The sequence below is a fragment of the Electrophorus electricus genome, chromosome 9, assembly GCF_013358815.1.
Source record: "Electrophorus electricus isolate fEleEle1 chromosome 9, fEleEle1.pri, whole genome shotgun sequence".
Classification (NCBI taxonomy): Eukaryota; Metazoa; Chordata; class Actinopteri; order Gymnotiformes; family Gymnotidae; genus Electrophorus; species Electrophorus electricus.
The window spans coordinates 23,233,364-23,247,231 of NC_049543.1; the positions used below are offsets into that span (position 1 = coordinate 23,233,364).

Genomic DNA, 13,868 nt, shown 5'->3' on the forward strand with positions numbered 1-13,868 from the left:
TATTTATATATATATATATATATATATATATATATATATATATATATATATATATATATATATATATATATAGAGAGAGAGAGAGAGAGAGAGAGAGAGAGAGAGAGAGAGAGAGAGAGAGAGAGAGAGAGAGAGAGAGAGAGAGAGAGAGAGAGAGAGAGAGAGAGAAGTGAGAAGCTAATCTTAATACTGGCTAGACATTCTAAACCTATCACTCGAGCAACATTTTGGTTTAGACTACCAGTGCCTTGATGGATTTAGGATAGACTTAGCACAAGTTTTTCTATCATAGGTTATTGTATATATTCTAGTGATCTCATGCTGATTAGCTGGGTTTCCTATTTCACAGATTGGTCATAGATGAAACTAGCAGTTAAACATTTCATCATAAAATGCTGGACAGGAGCAGACATTTAAAAATGCACTAATTAAGGAATTAAGGATAAGATCTTAAGAATATAAGTGTATGATTAATGATCAAGAGAGAGAGAATGTGTGAATTTAAACTTTACCATACAGATCTGTGTCCTCTTGCTGCATTTGGGAGGCCGCATGCCAACTCAAACAGCCTTAAAGGGGAATGCCATCCAATTACACAGTTATGTCTGGTGTATTATAAAATGCTCGTTTACCATGATTGTCTAATACTAGAGATGTGGTCTTGTACCACCACTGCAGGGCTCTTTGAGTGCAGACATTTGGGACCAGAATCAGCCCTCAGTTTTGTCTGCTTGATTATTTGATCGAAACTAAAATGAGAGACCAATAGCTACATGGAGAAGTTGATCAGCGGGACATTCACAAGCGAGCTGCGTCAGCGGAAACATCATTTTAACCATCCCAATTCAAACCAAAATAGGAAAGCATGCGGTGAAACGCAAAAGGCCTTAAGAGTAGGCAAGGCGAAACCCTTGGCAATAAAATGTCTGCTGTTCTTATGCATTATTGCTATCACTAAAGCCCCAAAAGTAAAATAACCAATGTAAAAGCATGCATTCAGAATCAGTCATACCTGGGTGGTTACTAGGTCGTCCGACTAACCACAATTAAGGATTGTGAGCTGTGGGCAAAATTATTGAATTTATTTATTTCAATATACAACAGTCTTTTCAAAAACACAACAGGTTGTTTGAGCAAAATATCGTTGGGTGAAACTTTCCCAAGTATAGGTTAGATTGCTGGTGTTCCTGTATAATCGAGCTGTCTGCAGTGCTTTCTGAAGTTAGGATACATTGCCCTCATTCTCCAAATGGATCGCTCCTAAATGAAACATGAAACAAATATCATGACACTGGTCCAGATGTACATTTTCTGCATTTGGCAGATGTTTTGTTATCCAGGGCAACTAACATACAGTAGTAGTAGTAGTCAGTAGACAGCATGTGTTCACCCTAGGAATATAACCCATAACCTTGGTGTTGCTCCACCAGGTGAGCTACAGGAGTCTGGACAGGAGTGCATGACTAGATAAAGTGGCTAGATATGGAGAGGAGTCCATATTTAGTATGTTACCATATTATAACATCTCAACATTTCCTGCAAAGTATCTTTACCCTGTATGAAGAGTTGGTATGTTGAGACTAACAAAATGAAGTGCAGAGAGGCACTGAAACCACACCGTCTGGCTTCAACTCAGGAAACGTTTGCAGGGTGTATACAGCAATTCTGTGTGCTCTTGGTATATCTGAGCAGTAAAATGGCATAAACACTTTTTTTCCCACAATCTGCTAAAGACAACGGGTGTTCTTATACCCAGCTCAGGCTTTTCTGTGTGTGTATGTTGGATCCGGACATTCACAGAACTGTGTAATTAAGCGGTGCAAGAAGAAGCCCTCCATTACAGTCCTCACTTATGAATTCAAAAAACACCCTCCATCCATCCGTTGCTCTGGGAATCAATGAGGTATTTTCCATTGTCTGATAAGCCCATAGTAGTAGCCATAGAAACAAAACATGGACCAGCAAGGCACTACAGTGGCTAAATATACCAAACTATTAAACGTCCTGATGAGCAGATGACAAAGCAAAATAGCAGTGATCACAAGGAGACTTGCCTGATGCAATATTTTTGTCTCTCCAAATGCCTAGACGATGGTCAGAAATAGAAATCTGTTAAATGCTGTTTGGTCTCTACAAAAGCCAGACGCAGAGTTCCACGAGTCTTTGGCTCACAGCCACGCCTAGAGCGATTGCCTAAGCTTTGTCCAGTGATCGCGTTTACTAGACAGTCTTGACTGATGCCATCACCAGAATAAATCTGGACCACTGGTTCAGTGCGAGCAGGCAAGCTAGGCAAGCCACAGGCTAGGCGACTCACAGGCTAGGTGAGGCTCACAGGCTAGAGGAGGCTGAGAGGGAGTGAGCTTTAAAAGTGCCTACATAGTGATAAACTGTAGTTCAGCAATTTCTTGGCCAATGGCTAAAGAGTCACTTGCTGATTTACTGGGCAAATCAACATTTCCCAGTAAGAAACAATAGCATAGGGGTAAAGCCAGCTTTACCTCTAAATCAGTCTGGCTACAAACTGGGACATTCAACAGAAACAGCTCTCATAGTAGTGACAAAGAAATTTCATGCTACCAAACTCATCTTTTTTGATCCTTCTGGACCGTTTGGCAGTCTTTGACACAGTAAATTCCAATACTCTCCTCTCTGTTCTCTCCAGCCTTGGTGTGACTGGATCTGCATGGAAATGGTTTCAGTCCTATCTGGATGGTCCTATCAGATAACATGTAGAGAACCCATATCCAATCCATGTAGACTTTCCAGATGTGTCCCACAGGGCTCAGTATTAGGCCTTCTTCAATCTATTTGTAGTTATATTGTTATATTGGTGATATAATATCTTCTCAGCTTCTCCTAAAACTGCTGACAACACCCAATTCTTTCTTTCCCATCCTCCAAGACACAAGTTTACAGATGTAGCTCAGCATGCTTGACTGACATTGCATGATGGATGACAGCCCACCACTTGAAGCTCAACCCCAGTAAAACCGAGCATCTGTACAGTCCTTACCATGACCTCACAGTTTCCTTTGAAAACTCCCTGGTATCACCATCTGAAGCTGTTCATAACCTGAGTATACTTTGGACAAACAGTTGTTGTTCTCCACTCATGTTTCAAATCTGACAAAGTCTTGCAGATTTCTCCTTTGTAACATACAAATGATTCTGCCCTTTCTCTCACAGGAAGCTGCCAGGTACTTGTGCAGTCTCTTCGAATCTCATAGCTGGACTATTCTCTGCCCTGGCTTCCAGATGGCAGAAGGAACTACTCTGCTGTCCGGACAGCAGAGTCCCTTGCAGTTATCAAATGCAGACTACGCATCTATTTGGGAAATCTTTAAATGACCGCTGATCCTGCTCCTCTGTTGACTAACTGAAACTCTAATACTTGTTGTAGGGTATTGTTTATTTCACTGATTGTTGTCTGAGAGAGCTTATATGTTTTTTGCACTTCTAGGCATCAGACTTGATCCCTGTAAATACTGCATTCTAGTTCAATGGTATCTTGGTCTCTAACCTACTATACTGGCTAGCATGCATTCTATGAGTAAATGACAAAGCACTTTTTAAAGTCACTCTGGATCAGAGCGTCTGCTAATTGCTGTAAATCTATTTGTAAATATATGTGGGTAAATCTTTACTATGTATGAATTTCATGAGTACCAGGGGCAAGTGTGAACAACAGGAGCATAACGACTGAATATGAAAAACTGAGCTACATCACCAGGTGAGTGATGACACAGCACTTCTCACTGTACTGGTCTCAATGCAGGCCTAGGCAAGGCTGTCTGAGGCTATAGGAAGAGTGGAGGCAGGGTGTGCGTGTGTGTGTGGAGGGGGGTAGCAGGGAGTGACGCTGCAGGTTTCAGAGACTGCATAACACACTGACCCAGCAGGAGGGTGAGATTTAGCCCAGCTCGCCTTGCTGCAGGTGATCAATAACAGCCACGCCAGCCGAACTACCCGGAGCTGAGGCAGCTTGCAGGCAGGCAGGCAGGCACGCGCGCACACACACACACACACACACACACACAAAAGCCCACTTGCTCTCCTGTTTAATCAACAGTAGTTGCTCTTTTTGCACCCACACCCAGGAAGTTCTAAGCAGACAGCTTAAGTAGTTACCTCAGAGCCAGACACCAAACAACTGTCTAATTCTACAACACAAATACACACAAATCTTAGTTATTTTATTCATACTTAAAGCACACAAACTGATGACACCCAGCTGAACAAATAAACAGTGCACAATCTGAAGTAGACTATAAACAATAACCACACATGGGTTATACTTCATGGTCAATAGAAGGCAACCCTTGGAAACCCATGCTTTCAAACGTGTTAAGTCAGATATCATATCACTGCCGACAATAAGAGCAGGCTTCAGACAGAAGCCTGGTAGAGTGCATTTAGATGAGATCATTAGGATTCGTGTTCAGGGGTGCGGGGCAAACGTGATTGCAAAATGTGGGTGTTGTTTGTGAAGAGAGGGGGCAGCGCTTGCTTTCATGTGTCTTGTTACCATAGCGGCCCAGCAGAACAACAAAGAGACCTCTTTGTGTGTGTGTGTGTGTGTGTGTGTGTGTGTGTGTGTACTCACAGTGCAGCCCTTCTCTCCCCGCTGCTGTATCCTCCAAACACGGTAACATAACAGGAACAAGACAGACACTGACCTATCAATAGCTTTATTCACAAAGCAATGGCAACATAGATGGGAAAAGGGTGTTTACCTCAGTAGTTTATACAGATGGCAATCAAATACTGCATACATGATCATCTTCCTGTTTTTAGCCTTTTGTGAAATATCAAAAGCAGCTTTACAGTCTGCAAGATCTGCAAATGGATTTTTCTGCATTAAACAAAAATAATGATTATTTAACTAGCCTCGGAGAGATGTTAGATTAACAAACAGACCCGTTCTCTTTTAGCGTGCTCAACCAAGCTTGTCTCTTGGGCTCCACCTAGTGGCCAGCTCCCTACATGAACACGTGCTCCATCAGCTTGGCACTGCCAGGGGAGAGGCACACGGCACCAGCCTGGGACAACAAGGTAGAAATAATCTCCTGTGCCAGGTGAGGCCGGTTCATCTGTTCACAGCGTGCTGCAATCTCGCTCCAACTCTCTGTACCGCACATCATGTCATCCAGGATGGCCTTCTCTAGGGAACCTGAGAAGACATTTTTTTTAAGTTGTTTTTGCACCATTTTACAATTGTTACAAAAACAATATAAAGAGTAAATGAAAATACAATGAATGCTGGAATGAGATATTGAGCTACATGTGCTCATGTGAAAGATATCTATACATTGCCTGGCCCAAAAAAAAAAGGTCACACACTAATATTTCATTGGACCGCCTTTAGCTTTGATTACGGCACACATTCGCTGTGGCATCATTTCCACAAGCTTCTGCAATGTCACAACATTTATTACTGTCTAGAGTTGCATAAATTCCCCCCCACCAAGATCTTGTACTGATGATGGGACATTTGGACCACTGCGCAAAATCTTCTCCAGCACATCCCAAAGATTCTCAATGGGGTTCAGGTTTGGACTCTGTGGTGGCCAATCCATGTGTGAGAATGACGTCTCATGCTCCCTGAACCACTCTTTCACAATTTGAGCCTGATGAATCCTGGCATTGTCATCTTGGAATATGCACATGCCATCAGGGAAGAAAAAATCCATTGATGGAATAACCTGGTTGTTCAGTATATTCAGGTAATCAGCTGACCTCATTCTTTGGGCACATAACATTGCTGAACCTAGACCTGACCAACTGCAGCAACCCCAGATCATAGCACTGCCCCCACAGGCTTGTACGGTAGGCACTAGGCATGATGGGTACATCACTTCAGCCGCCTCTCTTCTTACCCTGATGTGCCCATCACTCTGGAACAGGGTAAATCTGGACCCATCAGACCACATGACCTTCTTCCATTGCTCCAGAGTCCAATCTTTATGCTCCCTAGCAAATTGAAGCCGTTTTTACCGGTTAGCCTCACTGACAAGTGGTTTTCTTAAGGTTACACAGCCGTTTAGTCCCAATCCCTTGAGTTGCCTTTCCATTGTGCGTGTGGAAATGCTCTTACTTTCACTATTAAACACATCCCTGAGTTCTACTGTTGTTTTTCTATGATTTGATTTCACCATGTTTAAGTGATCGCCGATCATGATCATTTAAGATTTTTTTACGACCACATTCCTTCCTCGAAGATGATGCTTCTCCACTGTCCTTCCACTTTTTAATAATGCGTTGGACAGTTCGTAACCCGATTTTAGTAGTTTCAGCAATCTCCTTAGATGTTTGCTGAGGCATGCCAATAATTTGACCCTCCTGAAACAGATTAACATCTGTTCCACGACCACAGGATGTGTCTTTTGACATGGTTGTTTAACAAATGAGAAGCTACTCACTGCATCAGTTAGGGTTAAATAACTTGTAGCCAGCTGAAACATAATCACCCATGCAGTAATTATCCAATGGGAGGCTCTTACCTATTTGCTTAGTTAAATCCAGGTGGTGACCTGGGGGGGCATGTAAAATGCCATTAGTAAATTATCCCCAAAGCTAAATGCTTCTTAGGTTAAAAATGGGTACTGCCACTCCTTATTAATGGTCTCTGCAGTGAGGTAAGAAGAGCCAGATGATACCACTCATAATACTAACAAGAAGTCTAACACTCAACTACAGCATAAGCTCATATAAAGCCTTCCTGGTCCAGATGAATCAATAACAGGATTACCTTATATAGCTTATTATGATTTTACCATCACAGCAAATTAATCTAATTGGTTTTACACTCCAGAGGACCTTTAACATTTTGTTTAGTAATGATGATTATTTCAGGGTTGATGACTCATTTCTGTGATCCTCGTTACAGTGTGAGATTCAGTGACAACTGAAGCATCATCAAAATAGTGGCACACTGCAGTGCTTGCTGGTCATTTATGTTAAATCTCATTTTTTAATAAAATGTAAACCTGAGCATATTTTACTTGCTTATTTGTTACTTGCTTATGTTAAAATGATCAGCAGCTCAGGTGCATCATATTATGCATTATGTAATTAAAATGCCTGCCGGTACATCTATATAATGAGCTGCAAGGTGCTGCGTATGGAACAGGCATAGTCATGCTGCATTTTGGTGGTTCATTAGACAAGAGTGAATGAATGAATGAGTGAATGAATGAATGAGTGAATGAATGAGTGAATGAGTGAATGAATGAGTGAATGAATGAATGATTGTGTGATTGTGTGAGTGTGTGTGTTCACCTGGCCCGTCTGCAATAATCTTCTCCAGCAGTTGGAAGGCAAGGTCCTCCAGGTAGGAGCTGAGCAGCGAATGGCAGACATAGCCCACAGACAGCAGTGCTGGCTTACTGCCATACTTCTGAGTCAAACCCTGCAGCAGAGTAAGACTGGGGCAGCCCTTCAGCACAAACATAGTGTCATCTGCACAGAGAAAGGCATCATACCTATCTTAATTAAACTAACTGCCTGAAAATATTAGGCCTTCAAATACCACACACACACACCTGGGCTGGAAACATGCACAGGTTTAGCTGACACCCCGTTTTCGAATACAACATCGGCAGTGTACTGCAGTACAAAATGTAGAGGTAGTAAAAACTGCAGGGTTCCCAGAGAAACAGGACATTTCAGACAGAGGCCCTTCATTTTGGACCTCTGTCTGAAACGTCCCCTTTGTCTGGAAACTATGCATTTCACTGTAAGCTTTACTTTTATTTATATACACATTTTAGCCACTTACTAGAAACACATACCTTGCACCTGGCTCTTTCATTAGCTGCACCTATCCTACAGATTATAATCCTACAACTGCACAGCACAGCCCATCTGCTGGAATATTCCATTTATCAACATTCATTGCTGTTCATCACTGGTTGGTTTTGAGCGACAAAACCACCGCTGAGTGTCACTGCTGGGTTGAAAGAGGTCTGTACCTGAAAAATATCTAGCCAACAGTGGTCCTGTGGTCACAATCTGACCCTGGGTGAAACATTTGAGAACGCTTAACACAAATCGTTCATGGCTGAAATTGGGCCATCAACACTGACTGCATACCTACAAAGTAGGTGTTTCTAATAAAGTGGTTAAATAGTACATATCTCCTATATCACTGAAAAAATGTAAATGGGACATTTTTAATACACTTTTGTAAATTATTAGTGTATTGCAATTATATAATGCATTTCATCTCACCTAATGTGAAATTGTTCTGGTAAATGAATTCTAAAGCTCCAATAGTCAACCCTCTTTTGCACATGCACAGTGCTGTCTTCCTGAGCACACCACAGGTTGTGTAAATAATGTGGGCCAGGGCCAAGCAAGTGTCTGCTATGCGTGGGTCCTTGTCTCCATGGCTACAGAGCACATCCCCTAATTCTTCACTGTAGGTCAACCTTTGGGGTGTAGCACAGGAAATGTTTAACCACTTTTTTTGAACCACTTCTTTTAAACATAGTGAACACAATCACAACCCCACCATGTCAGTACAAAGGAAGCCAAATCGCAGTCCTCTGAAGAGAGTCAGCCGTTTCTGTGAAATTCCATTCAATTCCGTTGAATTACATTTTATTTGCATAGAACAATACATCCTGCCATGAAGCTGCTTAACACAGCTCTGATGATGATGACTAACAAATGCACACAGGGTTGAAAGCTGTGTTACCTGTGCTGGGTGACCCAGAAGGTAATCAGATCGATGTAACCATGCTGCAGGGCACAGTGTACGCCCTCTAAACACAACGTCTCCCCTAGCAACTGTTTCCCGGGTTGTGCTGAGATCATCAGAGCCTGGAAGTACAGCAGTAGCGGAGGAAGTCCTCCATCGTTCACGGTGACGGCTGAGAAAGGAAGTGAAAAAAGATCAGCGCACCCTGTTGGCCAGCCCATACTCCTGAAACCATGTAAAAGAGAGAAACGCACACTTGAATCGCTCCATAGTCTCAGTGTTCCTCAGAACTCCATGAGGGGACCTGGCAGCGTGAAAAGCAGCTGCCTCATAGTCTCCTGCCTCGAACATGTGCATGAACCTGTGGTTGGAAAAAACCCAGCTATACTTTGTCCTGGAGCTGGCAGGCTTACTTCGCCCTGGGCTACTGTGGATAACTCATCAGGAGAGCTGATCTGGAACCCCCCTTATTTTTTTCCCCCCGCAACAGCACAGACTGAAGAAGACCATGAATACACATCCATACACCTACTCTGGAATAATTAGTAAATCTAAACACTAATCAACCAATAAATGTCTTGGTTTATCAATAAGGTAGTAAAAATGGGAAACTATTTCGGTATCCTGTATGTAATTGATGATTCAGAAACCTTTTGATGTAATCCACCAAAAGCTCGGATTCATTGACTGTGTTAGGATCATCCTCTTCCAACAGATCATTGTTGATGAAACAGCTGTCAGTATCACAGACTGAAAAAGAACACACATTAAGCCTTCCGGTGAGAAACATCAGGACCAATTCTGCGATGACATGTTCTGTTTTGGAGTCACCCAAAGAGAATGTGGTTGGGACAGTAAATGCGGAACCTTGGATTTCTGCGATGCGCTCCAGTTCATAGGAGAGGAACTCAAACAGAGGAGGGTGACTGGTAGATTTTTCCCAAGAGCTGATGGCCTCATTCAGAAAAGTCAACTGTTTAAAACTAAAGTCAAGGGCAGTTGCACAATAGTATAATTAATGGCATACTATGGCAAAATAAGCATCATTCACACTTAATAAGAATAACCAAATTAAAATATCTACCTAAAAATATAATGCATGTTTGCAAAGTGACATGTTCTCACCAAAGCTGCAGTTTGTCATTCTCTAAGGCAAGTTCATCTTTTTTGTTCAGATAGGCTCTCATTTTGATCTCCAAGTCAGCTTTCACCTGTACCGGCACGTACTGGTTTTTTTTCTTATTCAGAAGGTCAGCTTGCTTTTGCTCCAAGAACCCCAGATGCTTAGCTAGAGCTTCTGGGTTTAACATCTCGCAGAAAGTAAGACCTGTCAGGAAGGCAAAAATAATACTTAATGAGAATGGAATGCAGCTGGACCACAGAAGCCACACATGAAGGTGCATTTTAAGTTGCATCGCTCATACAGGATGCCACCAGCCCGCGACATTAGCACTGTTGGACGCATCATCATCACACACACTGTAGAAGAGGTACAGAAAACCACTGCTGACTGCCACCCTAGTAACGGGTGTGGGCTAGGATACTGGCAGGCAGCCAAACCTAGACAGGGGCAACTGAGGGTAAAGGGCCTTGCTCAGGGGCCCAACAGCAGCAACTCCGCAGCAGCAGGGCTCAAGTCAAGCACCTAAACTACTGAGCTGCCACTGCCTCTTACTGTTGCATACCATTTCCACCAACACTTCAAACAGCAGAGGATGTCTTTCAGTGAACAAATCGTGGTGTTTTAGCACCTGGAATCCTTGCAGCGAGATCCTGTGCCTGGCCGTCTGAAGGTTCAGGTGTTGGCGGCGGCTCTTTTTTCCTGAACTCCTGAAGCCTTTTCAACTTGGCTTGTACCTCTGCAGTATCTTTCTGAATTATTGCAATCCTTAATGAATAAGACACAGGTTTAGCTGGTTATCAAAAACAAACAAACAAACAAACAAACAAACAAACACATTTTTACCTCTCTTGCAGTTGCACAGATCTCCTCCGACAGTACATGAGCGAAGTGGGTTGAGCCATCATGGTCTTCAGTTTTCCACGAGCAACTTTGACCTTACGGTCATTATTTTTTATACTAGCAATTAGACAGTCATATTCTTTCTTGATGGCCGTCAGAATCGTCTTGTAAGATGTGGCATAGTCAATTACCTAAGAGGAGGAGATCAAGGAGATCGCACATGGAGCTGTAACAGATTAAAAAAAAAATAATACTTGAACAGGTAAACTGTCAGTTTAATATCGTTCATCTAGCCTACCTTATCGAAAGCAGCACTGTACACTGTGTGTCGCTGCTCATCAGAGCCCTCGTCTGGACAGCATAAGGACTCCTTTTCACCTGCAATAAACTCGTACAGCGATTTCAAGAAGTCCCTGTCCCTGGCAGATGTAATAAGTGGCACGGTTTTGCTATTAAAATCCATGCGCTGGAAGGTCGACTGTCTATTTCACGTTAAAATGTTTGTAAATGACAAAGTTTACGGTATGTTTCAGGTACCGTGTCGTTACATTTATCCACTGCACATGTCTACGGATGTGTCGTATCTACCGCATCTATAGTTACTATGGAGACAAAGTTTTCTAGGTATTTTTTCCTAACAAATCCAACTACAGCTTTTAATAATCGAAATCGTACATACGGTCTTTTTGAGAGCCCTATACGTACAACTCGGATGATTAAAATTCCGATTTTATACAGCGTGTTTTAAAACAGGCTTCTTGCAGGGCTCCTAGTCCCTGCGATCGCGCCCAGAAAACCCCGTGGCAAGCTCCCAAAGCCCCTTTCTCATGATCCGCCATTAGCAAGAGTCTTGTGGTGAGTGTTGCTCCCGTTTCAGACTGAAAATTAAACGTGAAATCAACAAAACGGCTTCGCCGATTGAGTTATATTAATCGCCAGAATATTCTTGATCCTTTATGTGCAGGTGGATTGAACGCCAGAATGCAGATTTTCGTCAAAACTTTGACGGGGAAGACCATAACCCTTGAGGTGGGCAGTGGGAGCGCATTGGTTCATGCAGTAACGATGCGGGCTTCTGCCATCACGCCGCACTTCAGTTATTCACTCAAAACACTGTTGGACATTAAGTTGCCCAAATAACAAACATTAATTTGATATTTTTAGGTTTAGTCGAGAGCACCATTGTGTGGAAATGCATCAGTCCGCAGTAGATTCCCCGGCTGGCTAGTTCAGCACGTGTGGACAGCTGTCTAGTTAGATATATCACTAGAAAGCTTTATCCTAGGTTACTGCTTTAGTATTTAGATAAGCATTTCCAAAACACTATTCGATTTTTTTGACAAACAGGTGAATAATTGCGTAAATGTAACGTTACATGAGCAGGCCATGCGTAGTTCAGCATAATGCAGCCTGCCATATAGTCTCACTACCGGACGTATTATGGTCTTTTCCAACCAGGTTGAATATTTGCCCCTCTGCTATTTGCAGGTTGAACCTTCAGATACTATTGAAAATGTCAAGGCCAAGATCCAAGACAAAGAAGGTAATGCCAAATCTCAGTTAAATAAAAGGAAGGTTATTTGTGGTGTCGCTAGATGTGCTTTGTGCACAGAGCTGTAATTCCTGTTGAAATGTGTAGGTATCCCACCTGACCAGCAGAGATTGATCTTCGCTGGGAAACAGCTCGAAGATGGACGCACCCTGTCTGATTATAACATCCAGAAGGTACGAAATGTTCTGGTCTCATTTGTAAACCTGCCAGTCTGCAAGGGTTTGATTTACGTACATATGTGGTCTTATCTTTGTATGAAGTATGGATTGTTTAACCTAGAATGGTGCTCCTTGATTTTTTTTTTTAAATTATATATATATATATATATATATATATATATATATATATATATATATATATATATATAATTACTCACTGAATTCTGGGCAATATCCTTTGATTGTAAATGTTGCTGAGGTTTGGACAGGTCATTGAAGATAGGCTTTGAGTGTTTAAAAAAAACAAAACATGGCATTAAAGTGCCATTATCGTTCTCTTGCACTGCTAATAGCCAATATAACTGCAGTGTTACTGAGATGTGATGGGGGGGGAAGAATTCATTCTGGGTGGTCATTTTGGCCATTTCTGCCGTCCGTGTGCTTTGTGTTGATGTTACAGGCAGGGTTCAAACACCACGACATGAGTGTTGTTAGTCTGGGTCAAAAGATATAACCAAGTAGGTGAGCTTGCAATACTGACGATGCCGGTTTAAAACCAGTGAAGACTTTGTGGGAGTGAAAGCTTGCAAATTTATAAAGTAAATAAGAGCTGGAGACTGGGGGTTGGGGGGGGGGGAGACAGATTTTGAACTGTATCTTAATTGCTTTTGTTTTGACTTAATTAACAAGTTCACAGTAAGTAACTGGCTATTTTTTAAATCTAAACTGCATCTACATGTTGCATCTTGAGTAGCGTCTGTTTAACTAGTTGAGTAAATTGTATGCAGTGCTGTGGTGGCTGAGGTCTTTCCTCTGCGCAGGAGTCCACGCTGCATCTGGTTCTGAGACTGCGCGGCGGTGCTAAGAAGAGGAAGAAGAAGTCCTACACCACCCCCAAAAAGAACAAGCACAAGAGGAAGAAGGTCAAGCTCGCCGTGCTCAAGTACTACAAGGTGAGCTGGGGTTTCTAGTTTTAGACGTGTACCTAGTTGATCTGGGAATACTTCGCTGTGATGGGTGCATGGGGAAAATTGACAGTTTTGCGATGGGTTTTGCACTGCCCCAACCCTATGTTGCCCCCGTTCGTTCAGGTGGATGAAAATGGCAAGATCCACCGTCTCCGCAGGGAATGCCCCGCCGACGAGTGTGGCGCTGGTGTTTTCATGGCCAGCCACTTTGACCGGCACTACTGCGGGAAGTGCTGTCTCACTTACTGCTTCAACAAGCCAGAGGACAAGTGAATGATGTGTAGTAATCAATAAAAAAAATTTCACCACCCAACCACCTCTGTCTGGTCATCATTTTACTTTCTTTCCTGTTCCCATGGAGATACTTTAACAAAATCAGCCAAAATCCAGGTATGTAGGCCACACCCTTTAATAATGACCTGTTTAAGTGCTGTTGTGTTTAAACCACTTGCCCATTAGAAGTGTGTCCACACTAATGTCCAAGTAAGGTTTTGTGTAGTCAGACTCAATAAGTTGGTTTAAT

The 13,868-nt window shown here is 42.5% G+C and overlaps 2 protein-coding genes across 3 annotated transcripts; one reads left to right on the top strand and one right to left on the bottom strand.

The window, feature by feature from the left end:
* Positions 1–1,143: 1,143 nt before the first annotated feature.
* LOC113591114 (clathrin heavy chain linker domain-containing protein 1) lies at positions 1,144–11,180 on the bottom strand. Of its 2 annotated transcripts, XM_027031486.2 has the most exons (12): positions 10,966–11,180; positions 10,671–10,858; positions 10,456–10,592; positions 9,830–10,031; positions 9,572–9,687; positions 9,355–9,454; positions 8,959–9,065; positions 8,702–8,876; positions 8,233–8,432; positions 7,282–7,461; positions 4,607–5,173; positions 1,144–1,260 (listed from the first exon to the last, which is right to left on the bottom strand). In XM_027031486.2, exons 1-11 carry the CDS (start codon positions 11,128–11,130, stop codon positions 4,983–4,985), a joined length of 1,761 nt encoding a protein of 586 aa, XP_026887287.2. In that variant the 5' UTR covers positions 11,131–11,180; the 3' UTR covers positions 1,144–1,260; positions 4,607–4,982. The 2 variants fall into 2 exon arrangements, with proteins under 2 accessions (XP_026887287.2, XP_026887285.2); XM_027031484.2 differs by having other exon boundaries at positions 9,355–9,687.
* A 295-nt stretch (positions 11,181–11,475) lies between these two features.
* On the top strand, positions 11,476–13,658 carry rps27a (ribosomal protein S27a). Its single transcript, XM_027031482.2, has 6 exons — positions 11,476–11,522; positions 11,632–11,696; positions 12,156–12,210; positions 12,307–12,392; positions 13,199–13,330; positions 13,469–13,658. Exons 2-6 carry the CDS (start codon positions 11,649–11,651, stop codon positions 13,616–13,618), a joined length of 471 nt encoding a protein of 156 aa, XP_026887283.1. The 5' UTR covers positions 11,476–11,522; positions 11,632–11,648; the 3' UTR covers positions 13,619–13,658.
* Positions 13,659–13,868: the final 210 nt, after the last annotated feature.